General features: G+C 44.3%; 8 protein-coding genes across 8 annotated transcripts; 7 read left to right on the top strand and 1 right to left on the bottom strand.

Annotated features, from left to right (window-relative positions):
• The first annotated feature begins 375 nt into the window (after positions 1-375).
• Positions 376-2636, top strand: COCSADRAFT_246009 (glycoside hydrolase family 43 protein). The gene has a single exon (XM_007705825.1). The coding sequence runs from the start codon at positions 723-725 to the stop codon at positions 2427-2429; it is 1707 nt and encodes a 568-aa protein (XP_007704015.1). The 5' UTR covers positions 376-722; the 3' UTR covers positions 2430-2636.
• A 912-nt stretch (positions 2637-3548) lies between these two features.
• COCSADRAFT_150938 (uncharacterized protein) lies at positions 3549-4945 on the top strand (the record flags this gene model as incomplete). The annotated part of the gene is made up of 3 exons (XM_007705824.1): positions 3549-4122; positions 4219-4730; positions 4813-4945. The coding sequence occupies 3 exons, from the start codon at positions 3549-3551 to the stop codon at positions 4939-4941; spliced, it is 1215 nt and encodes a 404-aa protein (XP_007704014.1). The 3' UTR covers positions 4942-4945.
• Positions 4946-7507: 2562 nt separating this feature from the next.
• On the top strand, positions 7508-8439 carry COCSADRAFT_29918 (uncharacterized protein; the record flags this gene model as incomplete). Its single annotated transcript, XM_007705380.1, has 3 exons — positions 7508-7567; positions 7644-7725; positions 7907-8439. The coding sequence occupies 3 exons, from the start codon at positions 7508-7510 to the stop codon at positions 8437-8439; spliced, it is 675 nt and encodes a 224-aa protein (XP_007703570.1).
• A 1130-nt stretch (positions 8440-9569) lies between these two features.
• On the top strand, positions 9570-10232 carry COCSADRAFT_193361 (uncharacterized protein; the record flags this gene model as incomplete). Its single annotated transcript, XM_007705823.1, has 2 exons — positions 9570-10105; positions 10156-10232. 2 exons carry the CDS (start codon positions 9570-9572, stop codon positions 10190-10192), a joined length of 573 nt encoding a protein of 190 aa, XP_007704013.1. The 3' UTR covers positions 10193-10232.
• A 2035-nt stretch (positions 10233-12267) lies between these two features.
• COCSADRAFT_98689 (uncharacterized protein) lies at positions 12268-12417 on the top strand (the record flags this gene model as incomplete). The annotated part of the gene is made up of 1 exon (XM_007705822.1): positions 12268-12417. A coding segment is annotated over one exon (150 nt), but the record flags the coding sequence as incomplete, so codon positions are not given.
• A 2776-nt stretch (positions 12418-15193) lies between these two features.
• Positions 15194-16563, top strand: COCSADRAFT_66618 (uncharacterized protein; the record flags this gene model as incomplete). Its single annotated transcript, XM_007705821.1, has 2 exons — positions 15194-15396; positions 15453-16563. Coding segments are annotated over 2 exons (1314 nt in total), but the record flags the coding sequence as incomplete, so codon positions are not given.
• A 324-nt stretch (positions 16564-16887) lies between these two features.
• On the top strand, positions 16888-17190 carry COCSADRAFT_99256 (uncharacterized protein; the record flags this gene model as incomplete). Its single annotated transcript, XM_007705820.1, has 1 exon — positions 16888-17190. A coding segment is annotated over one exon (303 nt), but the record flags the coding sequence as incomplete, so codon positions are not given.
• Positions 17191-20854: 3664 nt separating this feature from the next.
• On the bottom strand, positions 20855-21040 carry COCSADRAFT_346112 (uncharacterized protein; the record flags this gene model as incomplete). Its single annotated transcript, XM_007705819.1, has 1 exon — positions 20855-21040. A coding segment is annotated over one exon (186 nt), but the record flags the coding sequence as incomplete, so codon positions are not given.
• Positions 21041-23263: the final 2223 nt, after the last annotated feature.

The following is a 23263-nucleotide window of genomic DNA, read 5'->3' as shown; positions in this document are numbered from 1 at the left end:
TTTCTACTTGGAGCCTTGGACGGCTATGTCGAAAAAAGCGGTCGCTTGGTCGGAGAGTAAGGTGGCAGCACTTTGCAGTTGCTGCACGACGTTCTCATGAGGTGTGCTGTCCTCGCGCGCACACTGCTTGTCCCTCTCAAGACGCGTCTTTCGCGTTGTTGACTGCGCTTGGACGCGGAGCGGCTGGGGTACGTACGTACTCTAAGTACGCACGCACGGACTATAATTTTTCCGTACTTTGTCTGGCGAAGTCTCGATACCAATATACATGGAGGGTGCCATGTCTGTGTGCAGAAGAAATATCGCGGTAAACATTATCCCGAAATTCAGCAGAGCGGCAAAACTATGTATAGTGCATTCCCCAGTCCATGTCCCGGAATATTATGAGCAGCGGCGCACAAGTCGTGCTGGCTAAATACCGTCTAAAGTGGCTGAAATCCCCAAGATGCAACCCGCCGCACTAGCCCCACCAAAGGCAAGATGCATCAAAGGTAGCCAGATTGCGGGTTAGCCCCAGGCGGGGTTGGACTCAATGTCGTGAGCCATGACGTTCCCTGAGGGTGAAGCAAGGGCGTTGAGTACGAGTGCCAACACCAAACTTCACCCGAGTGGCGGGACGGCGGGATGTAAGCCGAAGACTTAGGGTGGGGTAGATTGGCATCTGTATATATTCATCCTGGGTACCTCTCGCCGGGCCTTTGATAGTGCCATTGGAACTCACCATGAGGTTTACCACTCTCATCCAATCGCTGCTCGCCTTCTCGGCAACAGCATGGGCAGATAACTCAACCTACTACAATCCCGTTCTCCCTGGCTGGCACTCCGACCCATCATGTACGCCCGTCAACGGAACATTCTTCTGCGTCACATCAACATTCATCTCCTTTCCCGGGCTCCCCATCTACGCCTCAAAAGACCTCGTCAATTATAAACTCATCAGCCATGTCTGGAACCGCGAATCCCAGCTTCCAGGCTACAGCTATGCGACCGACTCCCAGCAGCAAGGCATGTACGCTGCTACTATTCGGCACCACCAGGGCACATTCTACGTCATTTGCGAGTACCTAGGCACAACCGGCAACCGTACGAATGGTGTCTTGTTCAAGACTACCGACCCATTTGACGAAGCTAGCTGGAGTGACCCCGTCCTCTTCCGCGCTCCGAAAATTGACCCTGATATCTTCTGGGACGACGACGGCAAGGTTTACGTAGCTACTCAAGAAATCCGCATCCAAGAGATCAACATCGACACCGGGGCCATGGGGCCTGTCATCAACCTCTGGAATGGCACAGGCGGCGTCTGGCCCGAAGGCCCTCACATCTACAAGAAAGATGGATGGTACTACCTCCTCATCGCAGAGGGTGGCACAGCCGAAGACCACGCCGTCACCATGGCCCGCGCCAAGACCATCACTGGCCCCTACACCCCCAGCCCACACAACCCTCACCTCACAAACCGCGGCACTGATCAATATTTCCAAACCGTCGGCCACGCGGACCTCTTCCAAGACGGCAACGGAAACTGGTGGGGCACCGCCCTAGCCACGCGCTGGGGACCCCCCAACAGCTCGTTTTACCCAATGGGCCGAGAAACCGTTCTCTTCCCTGTGACATGGCCCACTGGCGAGTGGCCCATCATGCAGCCCGTCCGCGGCATCATGTCTGGCTGGGAACTCCCCGCCCTGTCTCGCGACATCCCCGGTACCGGGCCGTTCAACGACGACCCAGACGTCTATGACTTTCCTGCTGGGAGCCAGGTCCCGCGTAACTTGGTATACTGGCGGGTACCGCGACCAGGCATGATCAGCATAACGGAGAACGGGTTGCAGGTCGTGCCGAGTAAGAATAACCTAGCAAACAAGTTTAACAATACGACGCCGTCGAGCAAGGCCATCAGCTTCGTGGGACGTAGGCAAACTGATAGCACGTTCAAATTTAGCGTGGATATGACCTTTAACCCGACTCAGGACGGCCAGGAAGCCGGCATCACCGCGTTCCTGACGCAGTATGCTAATGTGCAGCTTGGTGTTACTCGGCTCAACGGCTCAACCATGTTTCGCTTCAACTCGACCGAGTCCCGTAACAAGTACAAGCCCCTTCCCGAGGCATGGGAAGAGCAGCCCGTCCGCCTCATGATTGACATGTGCACCCCGGATGAGTACTTGTTCTCCGCTGCCTTGGCCGAGGGCGACTCGGAGACGCTCGAGTTGGGCAAGGCGGCCACAAGTCAAGTGAGCGGGCGTACGGGGAGTTTTGTCGGTACGCTGATTGGGGTTTATGCGACGTGTAATGGGGCTGGGGACCATGTCTTGGATTGCCCGGAGAGTACACCAAAGGCCTGGTACAATAAATGGAGGTATACTGGTGTGAAGCAGTGGGTTGACAAGGGCATTAGTGTGCCGAGTGAGGGGTTTAATCAGGGGATTTGATCGGGTGGGAATGAGTGATTAGAATAGAGCTAAGATTCTTAATACATACAATTCACGACTGTTATACATTGAATAAGAAGACAAACAGACGTTCTTACATATATCCAGGTTTGAATTAGAGAAGTGTACGTAGTGAGATATATTCGTTCCTATGTAGAAAGCAGTGAATGTAATAACTAAGATAGAGCGCATTCACATAAATAGTCGTAATAATCTTCTAGATATGAGTGCTTTTTTCTCTCTTCAAGTAGAAGCACTAGTCTTTATATTGCTACTTTACAATATTCTAGTGCAGTAAATTATCTATGAGAATTTGTTTGAATAACAAATTACGTAACGAGAGAGAAACATCGCGAGCGGGAGAGAACGAAAATATTAGTAATTGATGCTTGGCCTCACAACGCCGTGCCCGAACTACACTTTGAAAGTGCGAAGCTGACAAATAATATTTGTGAACCCACTATGCTTCTACGCAAAGCATTAGACGACTCTCGGTTGATTTCTAAACCTAGAACCCTCAGTTTAAGCGAACTTGCTCACCCGAACGAGCAACCTTTACCGCGAGATATCAGCACTACTTTACCTGAGTAAATATCAAGTATACAATAACTAGTCTTGTTGTAATGAGAAATTCAGGTTCCAAGTAGGCTTCATACTATTGTTGATGCCGGGCGATTTTATCTCCGACTTTATCGGTTGATTGAGGAACTGAAAGACTACACACAGATACTTCGATGTAGACTAGAGTTATCTAACCAATTGCGCATCCCCTACCCCTGCTAGTAATAACCTTCTCATGTAACGTGGATTGTTAAGCAACTATGATGACGCTGAAAATCATTTCACGCCTGCGATTTCGATTTGTCAAGTCGCTTCCTTCGGCTCGGCGTCGTAACCATTGGATAGATCAGCTTACGCTAGGAGCGACAGCTTACCAAACCAGCTACTGCATGAACCAAGCTTGATGTAGCTTCATCTTCAATAGGACAACCGAGCTGATACAAAAGCCGTGGTTGCGCATAACTAACATGATGCAAACTGAGAGCCTAAATCTTCAGTGTCAAGATGCATCCGCTTAACTGTTTTCTCGTTCCTGTTTCTATATCGGCCTCACTCTTGATGTCTACCCAAGCGTCAAGTGACAACCCTACGTACATACCTCGGCCCTACGAAATCAACGTCGACCCCGCTTTTCTTGAGCAGACACGCTCCAAGGTAGCCAGCTTTCGTTCCACCGCTGATATTGCTGCGCCAGCCTGGTTTGACGGTCCACCCAGCTCCAACATATCCTCCATCGCCGCGTACTGGTCTGAAGAATACGACTGGCTGTCAGAGCAGAAAAGATTGAACGAAGAATTTGACCATTATATAACCACGGTACCACCGCCAGGGGAAGGTTACAACGACTCTCTAGACATTCACTTCATTCACCAGAGGAGCGAAAAAGCAGACGCTATCCCTCTTCTGATGTTACACGGCTGGCCTTCTACAAGCCTTGAGTGGGAGAAAGTCATTCCCGAGCTCACGAAGCCATCCATCAACAATGCTACTTCCTTTCATGTCGTAGCACCTGACCTTCCGGGCTTTGGCTTCTCACCAGCTCCCAGAACACCTGGGCTAAACGCTACCTTGCACGGTGTAGTATTTGCAAATCTTATGGAACAGTTGGGCTATGAAAAATTTGCAATCTACAGTAAGTAAACCTACGTTTTAGATTAAGTCGACTGTAGAGCAATTGGGTTTCCATGTCTTCCATATTTGCTGGTCATGCGTTGCTAACTTTAGACAGGCACGGATCTTGGAGCCCTCATCGGTCTCACGATGGTAAGCACGTACGAAAACCGCATCACACACCACTTCAGCGATTTCCTTTACGTGATTCCCAACGAAAATGACCTTGCGCGCTATGCTACAAACCAGACTACGCAGGAAGAGTCGGAATACATCCCGTCCGTACAGGCCTTTTTCAACCAACACTCGGCTTATGCAGCAATCCACTCAAGCTACCCTCTTTCCATTGCGTACGCGCTCAACGACAGCCCCGTCGGCTTTCTAGCCTGGATGTACCACCTGGTTTACACTGGCAGTGACATCGCGTATACCGAGGAAGACATTATCAGACAAGCCTTCTTACTTTACGCCCCTGGTATTTACGGAAATATAAGGAGTTACAAGGAGCTATTTGACAACTCGTTATTTGCGCCTGCGAAAAGATCATCGGTGCCGACAAGCGCACTGCAGTTCAAACTTCGAGGCGACCCAACGTTTGCGTACCCAGAGATCAAGTACTTCAATTTTGTAGTAAGTCGAACTCTCAGTAGTCTTAATTCATCAAAATCCATTTTTAACTCTTGGATCTCATAGCGCTAACTTATTTTTCTAGCCCCTAAGTTGGCTGCAAAGATTTCACAATATAACAAATCTAGCACGTTACAATGAAGGTGGGCATTTCCCTGCCGAGAGCGTACCACATCTTGTGGTCAAGGAAATCAGAGCGGCATATGCCTCTTAGTCACGGAGAGTCTATTGCATTGAGAGGCTAAGCGAGTGATAAGTAATGTCTGGCATATTGAATGAGAGAGAAACACTTTAGAAGCTACATAAAATGACAACTAGATTTTAGGCAAGGGGTATATAGCCTATCTATCAATGTCCGGCTTTGATTGGGCGCCTAAGCAACGTAGCTTCTAGACACCAGATTTACATATTACAGCCCATGAAAGATTCCTGCCTCCAAAACGCCTTATGAATCATGGCCGTCTCAGAAGGCACTTGGATACAATATTCATTATTATGGAATGGAAGAAATAGGCCTGGCTCCTCCTGTTCGATCTCACATATTTAAAATTGTCGCACTTCTTCCCCTCTTCTAAAGCACCTATGAAAGGTATCGCACGAAATCAAAAAACAGCTTATCTCCTCCTCAAAGGATACGGATGGTAGAATTTTTGTGGCGTGTAATAGCCACAGGTATGTAGGTTTGATATACAGTACTAGGACAGCGATCTGTTCGCGTAAGCACGGGCCTCGCAACACCAACGCGATCAGCTCAGATCCACCACTTCTTCAACACCATGTAACTACACTAATATGAGCTCTTTTTCTGCTGAAATTTCGTCTAATCGAATGCGCGGATGTGAATTATCTAAAGCCCAACGCACTTACGCTATCGCGCAGTTTAAAGGTGGTTTATTAACAGCTAAAATTACTAACGCGCTTAGCTGTACGCAACGCTGTATCTAAAAAACGATATCACGATAGAAACACCACTACCGCGTCACCTTACTACCGCGGCTGGGCTCTAAACTAATACTATCACCTCGCGATTACCGCCGACTATTACGAATAGTAAAAAGAAATCTATCTATTAAGTACGCTGATCTAATACGCGAGGCTAGAGTTAAAGAAGTATTACGGCGTACAACATAACGTGCGCTGGCTGATAAAGGCTTACACAAGTTTAGAGCTGCTCGTCGACTAAAAATTAGTGTAGCAGTAGCGCAATAGCGTCTTATTTAGGCTAACAACTAGCGTACGTTCGCATTTTACTACAATACTTTAATCTTTAGTAACGAGTGTAGTATCGCTTGTAGATCTAGCTATAATACACCTTAGGTATAGCGACTACCTATATAGAAATAGAAGCGCGAGATAATAGACGCAGTCTCTACTGCCCAGCAGCCCGCCTGTATAGTTTGGGGCGCGATTTAGCTATGTAGAGGTGGTCGAATTCGGCGCAGTTCTCTAGTAATTATAACCCGCGATACATCCGCCTAACGGCATAGATATAGCTCTACCAGCTATATCTAAGCTTTAGAGGAAGGCCTATTACCTAACTATAGAATTAGGCAGCGTTTATTACAGGATAACGCACCTATCTACACTTTAAGAGTCTTAAGAAACTAGCTCTAAGTTTACTAAATTAATACTATAAACTGGCCACCTTATTTACTAGATCTTAACCTAATTAAGTACCTCTAGTGGGCTCTAAAGCGTGAGGCCTATTGGCGAAATCTAAATATCGATTCTATTAATACAACAGAAAGCTAGGCGGAGTTTAAGGCTTGCTTAAAGGCAGCCTGGGTAGCTATACCTAATACGCTGATCTATACGCTTATTACCTCTATGCCACGCCGTATTAAAGCCTGCAGACTTGTAAGGGGCTACTAAACTAAATATTAGATAAAATACAATTATTTTGCGACCTCCACGGTCTTTTTCAATCACGTTGTTGTGGCGTTATGGTGCTTCAAAGTTGGTGGGCTGGTGTTGAGTTTGGTGGGGTGAAGCGCTAAGCGAACAGATCGCTGCGCCCGACTGTATATATATGATGCGCGAGCTCTCCCTATCGAGTGATTCCCTCACCTCGCAGGGTCGAATGGTTTCCTAGTTCTATAAGAGATCAAATATTTACGTCTAATTCTCAAAATCCAGTCAACTAGCGATTAACAAGTTCGCCGCCAGCGCGATGTCTTCAAGTTTGGATTTAAATGTTGCCTATGCGCTTTCAGGGCACCGTTTCATAGATCAGATATTGGGGTCCTTCAACAGACCGTCTCGATGAGTCTTTGCTGACTCTTTTCTGAAGAAGCTGAAGGATATACATACTGCGGCTCTCCAGCCCGACTCCTTTGGGGAAAAGTTCAGAAACTTTCCGGAATACTGGACATTCACCTAAACAGGACTTCGAAATCGAAATTCTCGATTGACCACAATCAGAAATTATCTCAGCGACCTCAGCGAACGAAGGCCAGTGACGAAAGCTAGTATGGTCCACTGAGAGGCGAGATTCTCGGGTACATAGCGGATATGTGGAGGGGTGGCGCGATGGTTTTCCTTGCGAAAAGTATTCTTTTACCACAATGCCAAAAAATCCGCAAAGTCGAAAGATCAAACTCTTCCTCCTCCAACAAAAGACAATTCAAGCTCCAGTGCCAAAGAAGGCTTCTTGATGTCTCCTCGATGACCTACTATAGTACTTCTAAGCTGACATACTTTATAATGAAGGAATAGTGTCTTACGACTCAAAAACTGATTTGCACATTTTAAGTAGCACACACCAATCCAGTTTTAGCATAATGCAAAGATCTCATTTCTATCTCACCATTAGTGCTCAACTTAAGAAGCTAGCTATACGCGTAACTAAGCGTACTATTCAACTCCCTTGCAAGTAGGCTAAATATTAAGCCACTTGCAAAAATAGATCGATTCTAGCATCTAGAACACCTCGCTACACTGATTCTCGAGACTAATAGAAACAAGGTGTTTTCTACACCATTCTTGGCTAAGTACAAATGTAGGCCGTAAATGTATCCATGCAAGTTTAGCAGTTTCTGCAACTATTCAAAAAAAACATACCACCTATATATCATAAAAATCTTCAACCTCACATCATATACGCCAAAACACTCGAAACTTTCCAGTGTTATCTAAAAGTATCATTTTCCATTTCTAGAGCTTGCTACTACTTTCATTAGCGGCTTTTGTGCCCATTGTCTACACGGCCAGCGTACCTCGCTTAGTTTCTGCTGTCAATGTTTTTCCACGAGTTACGCTCGAAGGCAATCTGATCAGTAACACCGACTTCGGCAACCTAACCATCGCACCATGGTTTGCAGAGAATGGCTATAGAGGAGCAACCTGGCAACTTACCACGAAGGGTTGCTACCCCGGACAATGCATTCAGGCCAACGGCCCATCTGGTTATGGTTACGGACAAACCTTTTCACAAACCGTCACTGTCCAGGCGGACAAGAGATACACAGCTGTTATATATACTGCGATCGACTATTCCCTCACCCAATGCCGCGTAAAAATGCTCTGGGATGGCAAAGAAATGATCACATATACTCTAACAATCATGTGGTCGAACCTCGCCAGGGACATGCCAGTAAGCACGACAACATCACGACATACATTTGGAATACGCATGAACTGTGTTGGCGCTTCCGGAAAATCATCTTGGATTAAGATTGATAGAATTTATCTCATTCCATCTGTTTATAAGTGACCAAGAGTTTGAAATGATGGATGGGAGTAGGCTATCGAATGGATATAGCGTACCTCTCTCTATTACCCGACGAAGGGGATCCTTTTTGAGCTTTGCACCAAAATCTAGGACTTTAGCATGGATTCGTACTTTGAACAGTTGTCTTTATTCAACATCTATCGCATTACAATAATATATAATTATCTAATCCAATCTATCATTACTTGACTTCTATAACTCCTCGTTGAAAACTAACGATACTAGCCTACCTGACGCTCTCCAGTGGGCGACGAGACAAGGCGCCACATTCTGAGGGGCTAGAACCACGCTGATGCACTTCGTACACGCGCATAGCAAGGGGAGTACTGGGCAACGCATGCAGGCGCTACGCGTAGGGCCAGCAATGAGCCACACTCCGGATTCAGCTAAAATACCAGGAATGATTTTTGACAGCACCCTTGACAGTGAAAACCACGTTGCTAGAGCGGCAAAACGGGGATAGAAAAATGCACAAGCACTATTCTGACTACAAGGTGTCCGCCCAGCGACTGCCCGACAGCTTTTCAGCGCTACGGTCACCACCAGCATTGACTACGCATCAGCAGCATAGTTCTCCCAATACTTTGATGAGGAGATACCGGCTTAGATGCGGCACCTCTTGGGACCAATACAACGCCTGGGTGCGACGCTGGTCACAGACCGTTTCCGTCCAGTTCTAGAGGAAGCGGCATGTGGGGAGGCATGCCTGCCATCCACTTCGTGCCGACTGAAGAGGAAAAGTGCGAAATCTTAAGTGGACGGCCAGCTGGGTTTCAGCTGAGTCTGGCGAGCGACCCCGCTCCCTTTGCCGCCTTTTAGCTGCGCTAGCTGCCCGTCTAACACTTACAGAATCTACAATCAGCCTGCTAAAGCTAGACGCACAGGCAGAATGCACCACTCAGCCGCACCGTGGCGCTGTTCACCTACTCAGTAGTGTAACGTAGTCTAGCCGATAAGTAAGCTGTGTCGTTGCGTTGCTGCTCATCTTTTCCTTTTGTTCTTTTTCCCACTCACCTAGCGACCTAGCAAATCTAGTACTAGATACATATTCTGTATACTCCTCGCTGGTAGAACCCTTCACTCTTGATAATTCCACTCTATGTACTCTTAAAATGGCTGCCCACCAAGAAGACTCCATCACCAAGCCACCTGTCTTAGCTGATCCCTCGGAAGCAAAGGCGCCGAGCAATGCAAGTACCACAGAAGTTATGAAGTCTTTCGAAGGATTTCTTTCCTTCGTTCTCAGCCTTTCCATCTTCGGTGCTTCAACTTTCGCTGTCATTGTGTCAGAAATCGCAAACCCTAGCGAGCTCGGGGCGAACCCACGCTTTACCCGTGAAACCGTTCGAACCCTGCTTGGTATCTCTTGGTTGCTCTTTATCGTTGCGCTTTATTTGGTGGCTGTGTCCATGAGCCTCCTAGCATTTCAGCGAGAACATGCTAAGCCATTGTCCGATGGCATTGGCAAACATACATGGGAGCGCCTAGGGCTTGTGGCTTCGTCTTTTATTCAGCTCTTGGTAATCGCGGCATTTCTTTTCCTTTCGCTTGTCCTTGTTGCATATACTCCAGCGGTTGGATGGGTTGCGGTTGCATTCACTTCGATAGCCGCAGCCTCCGCCTTTGTATTACTCGCAATTCAATGGATGTAAGTGCACCAGTCCCTTTCAGGTAGCTAGACTAACAAACGGATGTAAGCGAACTTTCTAGGCACAAACCCGGGACATGTTTGTAGACGAAATTCGATACAGAAGCCGATGAGGGTACTTAAAATGCCTAAGGTCCGTCCCTACGTCGGGAGACACCCGCCGTGCAGAGACGGCTTGCGATCCAGAGCTCCAGATTCTCTTTTGCGAGGTTATAAAGCTATAGTCAATATAATAAACTTCTATAGCTCTTTCTCTATAAGAAATTTAGTCTCAAAAAGGACTATTATAATATTAATCGTGCCGTCGATCAATTTATCAACGCTAATAATCGATTCTTATTTTATACCCCCTGTCTACTTATAACCTAGATAACTTCTCTATATTTTAAAGGGTTAAAAAGAAAGCGCTACTAAGAAAGAGTACCTATTTAGCTTTTAAGCATATACTAATTATAAAAAGATATATACTAGTAGTTTCGCTGAGCATGTAGGTAAGACGCTTAAAACTGTAACGGTTCGAGTACCTACCGAACTAACATCCGAAAGGGATCCGAACATGGGCACGCACTATCCTAGGGCAGACCTGCTGATATAAAACCCCACCTGTTCCCCATAGTAGCTCGATAGATTTTTGATATCCTTTCGTACAAGGCCTATAGGTGTCTATTCGAATCAAGGCTCGTTTGACGTCCCACGCACTCCCATATGCCTCTGAGTGACGCTACTGCCGATACTGATCCGAGTAGTCCTGCCTGCGCCGTTTCAAAAACCTTCTAATAAGGCGAGAGACTTTAGCGTACCTTATTGTACAAAGGCTTATATTAGTGCGCTAACTATAGCTAGTTACGTATAGTATTATATTAACTAAAACCTATACTATCCTCTTCCTGAATACCCTTTTAAATATATTCTATAGCGCAAGGCTATGCTTTTTAAGTAGCGTCGAATTTCACAGGCGGTTCCGTTCTTTCTATCTATTTTCTTGCTACCAGGACTTACGTCGCAATGCCCTACTTTATAGCTCCTGTTTGTCGCTCTCGCCTTTCTCTCTTGCTAAACTCATTATACTATTGGGATAAATGAACAAGACTAGTTAGGCTCTGGCCTAGAGCGTTCCTCCAGATGCATCTAAATCGTACCGTTCCTTAGCAGATTATCGCGGAGTGCCCTATACTACTCTCTATTATCGTAACTGCGGCCATCGCTCTATCGAAGAGAAAGTATAGAGCCAATAGTACCTCACTCTATATAAGGAGAAAGCTCTTGTTAAGTTCCTTCTACAAATGTCTGATCTTAGACAGCCTATGCGGATAAAATACATACCTTCGTTAGCCTTCGTTATAGCCCACAAGCGACCTAAAACACGGAATCCACTTAAATAACTAGGTAAGAACTAGGCGCAGAGCTTTACGAAATGCTATCTAAAAGTTTAGTCAAAAAGAGCTATAGCGCTAGACTAGAACCATTACGATATAAATACGTAACTACTAGAAGATAATACACTAGTTTGAGGTGATCAGCAGAGCATTGCGAGACCTAGCTATCTTAGCAGAGAACGTATATAATATAGATAAGACTAGCGTTATACTATTAATGCTAGGATTTATAAAGGTCCTCGTGTAATGGGCTACGCCCTTGAGAGCGGCGCTGCGATACGTGCGCGCGCCAATACTGAGTATATATATCCAGCTATCATGATAATAAGCGAGATTATAGAGACGCACGTGTTAAACGCATAATAGTAACTATGATCAAGTGTATTAGCTCTAACAGTAGGTATCTAAATCCTATAATTATTCAGCCAGCTACCACCTACTAGAGTAATCAGACGACATTTCCTACCCTTAGATAGCAGTACGTATACTTAGAATCTAGATATACTAACTCTTATATCAGCCTACAATAGCTTAAGTGTATATTTAAATCTAAAACAAAGCACCAAGCTAACGGCAGACCTTAAGTATGTACTAATATCTAATGGCTTTAGAACCTATAAGACCGTAGAGATCCTTGACTATTATTTCGCAAACAACACAATTCTCTATCATATTACCTCTTATACTTTCCACAAAACCTAGCCCTATAATATATCCGTTTTTACTCTACTAAAAGCAGCCTATCGCAAACAGGTAGAGCGACTAGAGTGAGAAGGCGCAAACGCCATTAGAAAGGAGTATTTTACCTCTCTATATAGCCCTATAAGAGAAAGAGCATTAACGCTTGAGAATATTAAAGCTAGGTTCGCTGCTAGTGCTTTGTTCCCATTTAACCAAGATAGAGTAGTTAGAGATAGTTATACCAAAGCCTCTTAAACTAATAATCCTCACAGCTAACGAGGAGAGAGTAGTACCTCATTCTTAAGACAAATTAGGGTAAACGCCTATCACGCTAGTTTCAGTAGAAGGGCTTATAGCGCTACAAAATCTAATGATCAAATAAGATACTTATACCCTAGATGAGATAAGCAAACAGAGACTATAGGGGCGCTTACGCAAATTCGCCAAAGCTACACAGTTATCGTTTACCACGAGTACTCTCCAGCAGAACTATATCTAGCTTCTAAAGACAATCAATAACGAGGCTAAAGCTTAACAATTAACTAAGTCGCTAGTATTAGAAACGACTAAGGTAATAGGTTACGGAGACCTTGAGAAAGCACGAACGGAGCGTGCTTAAAAAGAGGCTGCGATAAAGAATAAGGGTAAGGGAAAACGTAGTCGGAAGCGTAAGAGTGCTGCGCTAGAGGTAAATACGCTTGAGCCAAAGAGTAAAGCGATGCGACTAGGCGAGATAATATAGCCAGCGATCTCTCTAACAGTACAGTCGAGCGAAACGCTCAATGCGGAGGATTAGACTATATAAGGAGCATGGAAAGCTCTAATAGCGCGGATGTGGTAGTATCGGATATCAAAAATAGTATTATTCTATGAGGGGTAGTAAGTACAGATCCGTTATTACTAACCTTAAGAAACTATTCAGCCTACTTTTGTGTATAAGATACTAAGCGGGACGATAGAGAGTATAATCTACTAAATTTACCCATCTATTACATTCTGCGTACCGCTGAGAGAAGGTCGCAAGTTGACTCCTCTGATGACTGTTATCGTCATTTTGCGTCACGTGCATTTCCGTTCTCCGACGGCTCTCAGTACATACCATCTTATAAGGCACGTGTCGTTCCGTAGTGCAAGTGCAGTATACGTTAACCAGTTCCATAGCAACCATATGGCCGATGGACAACTTCATAGTCACTTCGAATAATCTACATATAGGTTTTGCTATAGAAATATCATAGAAAAAGTGTTTTTCGAGATGACTGTGCGAATTGGAGTTTTCCTGCAGCGCGATGCAACAAAGGAGGCGCAGCCAGCTGAGCCTTGACTCTGCCCCGCGACGCTGCCGACCTCTTTCACACAACACGTTAGCTCACGTTGCTAGGCATGGTCTTCGATCCTGCAAATCTATAGCACGATGCGAAAACGAGACCGCATTCAGAATCGCGTACGTACGCTATTCGCACCAGACGCGACACGTCCCAGTTCGAGCCCAGCCCACCCAACCCGCCTGGTCGCTCTGCCACTTGGACAGCAAACAGCTTCTCCTCCCGCTTCGTTACCACCATTTTCGCCAGGCGTAGCTACACCGGTCGGAGTTGCATCAGCTTCCGTAACGCCGCAGGGCCTTGTGCTTGAGAAGGCTCTAGCGAAAACACTGAAGGAGCTCCCTGAATCAGAAACAGCAGCGTTTGCGCAGGCATCAAAATCCATTGACGAGCGAGCCCTGCTATCCAAGGTACATGCATATGATGTGGCACACAAGGACAACTCATCCTTCAGACCTCAGGCTGAGCGTCTTGCAAAGTTTTTGGGGTTCCTGAACAGATTCATGGGAGGCGTTGCCATAGGCATCCAGGCGAGCCCTGAAATATCGTCTCTTGTCGTTGGCGCAGTCCGGCTTATGATCGATCTTGCTTTGGATTTTACGACATTTTTCAGCAGACTGGCCGAGCTGATCTGTACTTTTGGAGATTACCTGGGTCCTCTGGCGGAGTATGCGCAGGCAGCAGATATCGGGCTAGTGGAAAAGACGGTGGTCAACGCTTATGCGAACATTCTCATCTTCGGTTGGAAGGCGCGTCGTGTGTTTGTCGACGCCAATGACAACCAACGAAAGTGGACATCAGTTCGGGTCTTCATGCGCCAGCACTGGGAGACGTTTGAGTCAGAGTATGTATCCATCAAAATAGACCTGCAGCATCATCTTGATGTGTTGCTGCACTCTGTCCAGGCACTGCATTTCAATGTTTCAAGGGAGGCTGAGCAGGCAAGGCGCCGTGAAGAAGAACGTAAGACCATTTGCCCTCATGCCCTGTGCGTGCACAAGTTGCTGACATCATCTAGGCAAAGAGAGGTCGGCGTTCCTCTCTTGGGTCTCCAACATCGATTTCGAGAAAACTCACCAAGATACTTATGCGAAAAAACATGCAGGGACGTGCGACTGGTTGGTACGAGAATCCAAGTATCAGCAGTGGTTCAGTAACTCTGTCTCATCTCTTTTGTGGTGCCATGGGAAACGTAAGTGACGCGACGTCCCTCAAGAAACGCATCGTTCTGACCACCCGCAGCTGGAATTGGCAAATCTGTCCTTGCGTAAGTGACTATTCAGCCGATCTCATCTTCAATCTGTTCTTATTCATCCTATAGATCCAACGTGATAGAAGACATTACGACCAAGGTTGGACTGCAACAAGATACCGCTATCTGCTTTGCCTACTATAACTATCAGAACACACAGCTGAGCGACATCTCTCAGATTGTAGCTGCTTTGATCAAGCAACTGTGCCGCAAAAAGGACCATATACCCCACAACCTGCTCCAACTCAAACACGATGCCTTGTCTCCATCATTGGTTAGCACCCAGGACAGGTTTATGTCCCTCATCGAAGATTGGCGCCAGGTGTATGTTGTGTTCGACGCTCTAGATGAATGCCTGGAGAGGGAGCGGGAAGCCATCCTTGGCTTTATCACCGGTATAGTAACTGTACCGACTTCATGCAACGTCAAGGTGCTGGTCACCAGTCGCAAGGAGATGGACATCGCCAAAGCTTTCGAAGACCAGCGCATACCTACAATTCAGGTTCTAGCCGAAAACGTCGCAATGGATATAGAAACATTTGCGCGCAGCCAGGTCGAGAAGCTCCGGGCTGGAGAGCATGGAAAGACGCTTTATGTTACCAACGACAAGCTTACAGAGAGGATTATCCAAACACTCGCTATGAAGGCGGAGGGCATGTAAGTGCAGACAATATAGTTAACCTAGAGATCTTAACAGACTGAACTCAGAGCAGGTTTCTCTGGGTTAATCTTCAACTAGATAGCCTCTGTCAAGCCAGCAAGGCTCGAAAGGACCGGATAGTAGAAGACGCACTGGATACTTTACCGCGGGGTTTGCCAGACACCTATGTTCGCATACTGGAGCGGATCGAAGAACAGCCACTATACATGAGAGATTTAGCACTGAAATGCCTCGCCTGGATGATATACGCCCGAAGGCCTCTCGGCACTGATGAACTACAATATGCGCTTGCAGTAAGTGAGAGGTGCACAGATCTACACGACCTGCAGTTTGATTCCCCACAAGTAATCCTTGAGGCTTGTGCGAACCTGCTGGAAGAAAGCAACGGAACGATCCGGCCGATCCACTACACTGTTCAGGAATTCTTGACAACTACCGCTCAAGGGCTGTCGCAACAGGCCATAAGAGCGCAGCTCCTACACTCGGAGTCTGTGCATGCGCGATTGAGCTTAGCGTGTCTGACGTATATGCATCTAGTAGCATTCAGCGAACCTGCGGAGCACGCCCTCGATCTTGCATACCGCCTTAGCGATAATACTTTCGCCGGCTATTCATATCAAAACTTCGATTACCACATCTCCAGATGCGATGGAATTCCTCCAAATGTCATGGGCCAGTTAGAAAATCTTTTTCAACACGAGAGCTCATACCTTGCATCTGTCCTGCAGATCAAGGTTCTGCGAGATGGGCATGACTATGACACTGTGTTACAGTACTTTAATCGCATACAGTTCCCGGTATCTGCTAGTACCATGATTTACAGTACTAGCCTCTACAATATTCCTAACATAAGGGAACGATGGCTGGGCTCAACAACTCCAAAATATGCTTTACAACTGGCAGCTACTACAGGACTAGCTAGTGCGATCATTCAACTGCTTGACGAAGGCCATAACGTCAACGAGAAAGACGAGAGCGGCAGCACTTCGCTGTACCACGCGTGCTTCAATAATGAGCTCGAAATCATTAAGATACTGATCGAAAAGGGCGCAGACGTTAACACGCAGGGCGGAAGGTACGGCAACGCACTCCAGGCGGCTTCATACAGAGGCTACGAGGCGGTTGTGAAGCTGCTGCTCGACAAGGGCGCCGACGTTAACGCGCAGGGCGGAGAGTTTAATAACGCACTCTATGCGGCTTCATATGGAGGCCACGAAGCTATTGTGAAGCTACTAGTCGAGAAGGGAGTACAGATTAACGCGCAGGGTGGAAAGTATGGCAACGCACTCCAGGTGGTTTCATGGGGAGGCCACGAGGCGGTTGTGAAGCTGCTGCTCGAGAAGGGCGCCGATATTAACGCGCAGGGTGGAGAGTACGGCAACGCACTCTATGCGGCTTCACTAGGAGGCTACGAGGCGGTTGTGAAGCTGCTGCTCGACAAGGGCGCCAACGTTAACGCGCAGGGTGGACACTTCGGCAACGCACTCCAGGCGACTTCACTAGAAGGCTACGAGGCGGTTGTGAAGCTGCTGCTTGAGAGGGGCGCCGATGTCAACGCGCAGGGTGGAGAGTTTAATAACGCACTCTATGCGGCTTCACTAGAAGGCCACGAGGCGGTTGTGAAGCTGCTGCTCGACAAGGGCGCCGACGTTAACGCGCAGGGTGGAGAGTACGACAACGCACTCCAGGCGGCTTCATACAGAGGCCACGAGGCGATTGTGAAGCTGCTGCTTGAGAAGGGCGCTGATCCACCTTTGGAGAAACGCCATGTGCTAGTGTCCGACTACTAGCCTCGTCCATTTGCCCCAATAACTTAGTGATCATGATTTTAGTGATGGAGAAGGACGAGAGCAACGAAGAGGAGCCGTGAAGTAGGGTCTTGCGGCGCAGTCCTGGTAACGAGAGAATAGGTGGAAAGAACGGAACCGCCTATAAAAGTCGACGCTGCTTAAAAAGCACAGCCTTACGCTACGAGATATGTTTAGAAGGATATATAAGGAGGAGATAGTATAGGTTTTAATACAACACTATACGCAGCTATAATTAGCGCGCTAATGTAAGTCTTTATATAATAAGGCACGCTAGAGTATCTCGCTATATAGAGAGATACTATACATCTTACCTTCCTACTTAGAGAAACTGTTAGTATGTATCCTTCTGCAATTAGTAATGGCTTGAAAACTAGATAGATACTCTTTCTTATTAGCTCTTTCTTCTTAATGTAACGATGTTACAACTTCGCTATGTATCGGACCAATTCCGGAGCCAGATCAGAGGTAGTATTCGCCGCCCTCTTCATTAACCACTCGTTGTGAGGTCGGATCCGATTCGGATCCGACTAAGATTAGTATATAAGGAGACACTCTCTATAGCTAGCTCTGTAGACTTTTGATATCCTTTTGTACAAGGCCTATAGGTGTCTATTTAAATTAAGGCTCGTTTAATGTCCCACGCACTCCTATATGCCTCTAAGTGATACTACCGCTAATACTAATCTAAGTAGTCTTACCTGCGCCGTTATATTATATTAAAAGTCTCGTCCTAGCTAGTAACAGCTTTAAAATAATATCGCAGCTGTTTATTAAAGACAACGTTAATCCACTAAGATCTAGAGTCGACCCGGACTTCTACTATTACATCCTACATTTACCTAGGTAGGATCCTATTAATCTTCTACTAGCTAAAGCCTTTAGGTTTAGAACTTCTACGCTCCTCGCGAGGTAGATTACTTTAGTAAAAGTCGCGTAGAGTGCGCTATAGTAGAGACTTAGAGACTACTAATAACCTATTAACCTTAGAGGCAATTACTAATAGTTAACCTATTAAAACTGTTACACGGGGTTGGGTGCTGATACTTCTCTAAGCTCGATCCAGGTTAGGGCGAGTAAGGATATGTGAATAGCGCCGTGAGGTAGTTGTCTGGCGATGCAGTGGAGTGGGCGTGCTTATAAGATAGATAACAATAGGTTTAACAATTCCTAATCTATATCGAATAGACTAACAAGTATTAATCTTGTGAAGTTGAGTAACTAGTAAGAAAGTACAATTTAAGTTGACCATAACAAGAGTAATAATAAAATCTATCTATCCTTATATCCTCATTACTTCTAGTCCTAGCTTCACGGTCTTCACGAAATAATCCCTGTATTTTCTAAAGTCCCTAAAGACATCTAGTCACGTGTGAGGGTGTCCTCACATACTAGCGCAGGATACTTAGTCTTAGCGTGAAGCTAGTTACGTGATCTTCGCCCCGCGATAATTATTACCTTCTAATGTAGACGTCCTTAGGCCTTCAGCCATCTCGTTATTTATTAAAGAGAGAATCCTTCTTATTACTTATAACATTACCTCCCCTCTTAGGGCTATTATCTTAATACTCTAGAATATTATTTTTCCGTACTGCGTGTTAAGACGCCGGCTGTATATAAGGTTAGAGCCCGTCCACTTATTATAGCCGTCTCTGCCTCGTAGCCTTCCTAACTATGCTAAAGATCTAGTCGAACTACCGCGTCTATACTTAGAATTTAACTTCTTAACGTCGGGCCTGTGCTAACTATATAAGAGAACAAAGTCGTAAAATAACTTTCTATTATAAACGTTATAAAGAGAAGAATCTTTAGTATTTCGTAAATATAGTAACTAGTCGCTATACTAGTTATATTTCTATTTCTACTAAGTGTAGTCTTTTCGTGTCTAAGGAAGAGTAGGAGAAGGTTAAAGCTGAAAAGCGGTAAAAACGTCTTAAAATCGCTCGTGCTAAGGAACGCTAACTTTAGGCTATAATAGAGACCGCCTATCTTCGTCGTAAGCTTCTAGAGGTTAAGGCACAGGAGCGGGAATTTACTAATTAAGATTATGCTATCCTAAGTCTTCAGGACTAGGCGAAAGAGCAGGCTAAGGGGAACTCTGCCTCTAGTACGGGCCTTCCTATCGTCGAACCACCGCTATTTAAACTATTAGCTAATCTAGGCTAGTTATAGGCTAACTTCTTCAATCCTTCTTTTAATTATTCCTTCCTCTTTAAGGGGCTTCCCCTCGCTTCTCTAGGTGCTTCTAGTGGTATTTACGTACTAGTAACTTATAGTTCGTTAGGTTTTCTTTAGGTTCCTAAGTATTATAGTTTTTAGGCTATCCTTACTACTTAACTAAGTACTTCTACTAACTACTAATTTTCCACAGGTTCTTAATTTCTTTAACCTTATACTCGTCGTCTTTAAGCTCTATATCTATTACTAGCTTAGTATCTAAAGGTGCTAGTTCTAAGAGTTTCTTATAAAAGACAGGGTAGATTCGCATACCTTATAGAAGTTTTAACTTATAGTTTACTTTTCTTATTTCCTCTAGAATTTTAAATAGTCCTATTTAGAGGTTATCTAATTTTCTATATAGTCGTTTAGTTTTTAGGTTTTATTATAATAAGAAAACTTTATCCCCCTTCTTAAAGGTTAGTCCCTTAATCTTTAGTTTATTTGCTATTTTAGATATTGTAAGATTCTATTAAGCTATATTCTTACTTAATTCTTCGTATAATTCTCGCATAAGCCTTGCTTTATTATCTGCTCCTATCACGATACTTTTAATATTTTTTAGATCTTACTAAGTAATTAGCTCGTATCCGTAGTTCGCGTAGTGCAGCGAATACTTTATTATTACTAATTTTATACTATTATAGGCTAATTACGCTATTAGTAGCAACTCTACATAGTTATTCTACAATTTATTAGCGTACATCCGTAGATACTGTTCTAATGTCTAGTTCGTTCGTTCTATCTAGCTATCTGTTTTGGGGTAAAAGCTTATTAAAAGCTTCTTTTTAACACCTATCCTTACTAGGAATATATTCTAGTATTTAGACGTAAATAGTTTATTACGATTAGTAATGAACTCTTTAGATATTCTGTGCTCTAATACTAATACTTTAGTAACTTCGTACGCGTATTCGTCTGCTCTAATAGTCTCTTCTATAAGTATAAATTTTACTACCTTAGTTAATTAGTCTACGATTACTAAGATTATATCGCAAAATTAGGCTAATCCTAGTTCTAACGATTTTAGGAGCTTTACTATAAAGTCTATCGTTATACTTATCTATAGTCTAGACGGTGGCTGTAGAGGTTGTAACAGGCCGTAGAGCTTATATCTCTTAGGCTTATTCTAGTGATATGCTAAATAGTTACCTAGTATTTCCTGCACCTTCGTACGCATACGTGGTATTACAAACACCTTAGCTAGTTGTCTAACTATTTCTTTAATTCCTATATGTCCGTACTCTTAGAACTCGTGCAGTTCCTATATAAGACTTAATCTTATGTATGGAGGTATATATATTTAATTCTTTGAAACTATATCTCAGTACTCTCGTTCGTCATTTAATAGTTCGTCAGAGCCTACTTTATTGGGCTCAAACTACCAGCTAGCTACTTACTACTGCCATTACTGTTATAGCGTTTCTATCTACTTAGCCACCTTAGCTACTTTAGCTAGTTCCGGCTGGTTGTACTTCAGACTACTATTAGGCATCTTCTTAAGTAAGGCGTTATATAGTTCCTTATAACCCTCTTCGCGCAAATCAGACCTCTTACTTACAGCGTCTACTACTCTATTAAGCGTTCCCGCGCGGTACGTAATCTTAAAGTCAAACTAGGCTAGCATCTCTACCTATTACACTTATCGTTAGTTGAGTTTTTTCGTTATTATAAAACTCGTTAAGTTCTAGTAATTAGTAAAAACCTTAATCTGGTTGGGGAGTCCTAACAGGTATACTTCCCATTATTTAAAGGCATCAACTACTCTAAGTAGTTTCTTATCGTAAACATTATAATTAAGTTCTACTCTTAAGAACTTTCGTGAATAGTAGAACACTAGTCTCTATTTTTTATCTAGGCACTACTGTGATAGCACAGCTCTAAGTGCGTAGTTAGACGCGTCGGTCTCGACTCTAGTAGGTCGTTAAGGGCTGTACATCTCAAGTACTAGTACCTTTAGGAATATCTACTTAATTCGATCAAAAGCCTCTTAATGTTCCTATTCCTATTTAAAACCTATTTCCTTTTTCCTTACTTCTATAAGGGGTGCTATAATCTTTAAATAATCTCTAATAAACTTTTAATAATAATTCGCAAATCCTAAAAAGAACTAGATATCTTTAACTATGTTAGGCTTTAGCCATTCCTATACAGTCTATATCTTTTTTAGGTTTATTTTTACTCCTTTAGTTAATATAATAAATCTAAAAAATTCCGTTTCCTATATATAGAATTCACACTTTCCTAGTCTAAAGTATAGCTTATATTCTTTAAGCTTTCGTAAAACCTTCTTAATATGCTCAACATATTCTTCGCGTGTACTACTAAAGTATACTAGTACATCGTCTAGATACGCGGTAATAAAGATTCTAAGGTACTTATAGAGTGCGTTATTAATAACTAATTAAAAGGTTACCAGCGCATTCGTCAATCTGAACGGCATAACCATGTACTTAAAGAGTCTATACTTCGTTTTAAACACTATTATCTATTCGTAACCTTCTTTAATTCTAATTTAGTAAAATTCTTCCTAAATATTAAACTTTATAAACTACTTAGCTCCCTAAAGTCAATCTATAAGTTCCGTAATAAGTAGTAAGAGGTACTAGTTCTTCTAAGTAACGCTATTTAACCTCCTAAAGTCGATACATAGTCGCTACTTCCCGTTAGGCTTCTTTACGAATAAAATAGGTAAGACTATCAGGCCTAATCCTAGTCAGATAAATCTCTTTTTTAAGTTCTTTTAGAGATAATCCCGCAGCTTAGCATCGTGCTCAGGCGCTATAGAGTATATTCCTCCTAGGCTTAACTTCGCTCCTTTCTCCAGAATGATCTCGTAATCCCAATCCTAGTATTCTACTAAGTCTATTACTTCGTTTTCCTTAAACAGTTCCCTAAACTCGTCCATCTAGTATTCTATTAGAATCGCTAACTATAGTACCAATCCTTCCTTCATAGTCGCGATCTACCGTATCTAAATAACTTCTATACTCTAAGAGTCCGTCGTATAGATTCTCGCGATCTTATACGGTAAGATTATACCAAATCTCCCATCCTAGGTTACGCGCTAATTCGTCAGGCGTGTCTTATGTCGTACTCTAGCAACCTTACATATAGGTTCTCTGCTAAGTATTATTTTCTTTTACTAATCTATAGCAGGGTTATGCTTTAGCAACTAATCGTAGCTAATTATTATCTCAGTGTCTCCTAGATCTATAATACTAATTCTTTCTCAGCTTTCTTAACTAGCTAGGTGTAACGTTACTACCTCGGTCTTAAGTTGAATCCAGCCATTCCTATATATTATAGAACTATCGTCGGCTAATACCACTCGCATTAGAACTTTCTTAGTTTAATAGAGTATATCATTGTCTTCCACTACTCGTAGTAAGATAACAGTTTGTGCTGCCCTACTATCTATAAGCGCTAGCACCTTATGTCCGTCTATAAGTACTATAGCTCGTAACTATAGATCTTACGCTTGTAACGGGCTGAACGCCCTTTGGATAGCTCCTCGATGGAATCTCGGCCTACTCGCAGAACCCGGGTGCTGTCTCGAGCACCCGGATTCTCTGCGCACCGCCCGAACGACGTTCAGACGACAGCCGCAGGACCCAGAAGCTGCCTCGTGCACCTAGACTTCACCGGTCCGATTGTTACTCGGGTAACCAGCTTGTATATAGACAGCTACGTAGCTTGGGAGCTTAGCTCCTCATCGAATACAACCTCTTGTATACCTCGCGATTGCTCCCTAGAGCGCAGCCCCTTACATTTTGATTCGATCCCAATTAGACACAAGCCTTAGGCGGACTGTCTTCTGACTAAGCTTCAGAACGTG

The sequence above is a fragment of the Bipolaris sorokiniana genome (assembly GCF_000338995.1).
Source record: "Bipolaris sorokiniana ND90Pr unplaced genomic scaffold COCSAscaffold_14, whole genome shotgun sequence".
Classification (NCBI taxonomy): Eukaryota; Fungi; Ascomycota; class Dothideomycetes; order Pleosporales; family Pleosporaceae; genus Bipolaris; species Bipolaris sorokiniana.
This window is presented reverse-complemented; position numbering and strand designations above follow the sequence as displayed.

Bases quoted from the DNA above. Each gene is read 5' to 3' on its own strand.
- COCSADRAFT_246009 (XM_007705825.1), top strand. From the start codon at position 723: ATGAGGTTTACCACTCTCATCCAATCGCTGCTCGCCTTCTCGGCAACA.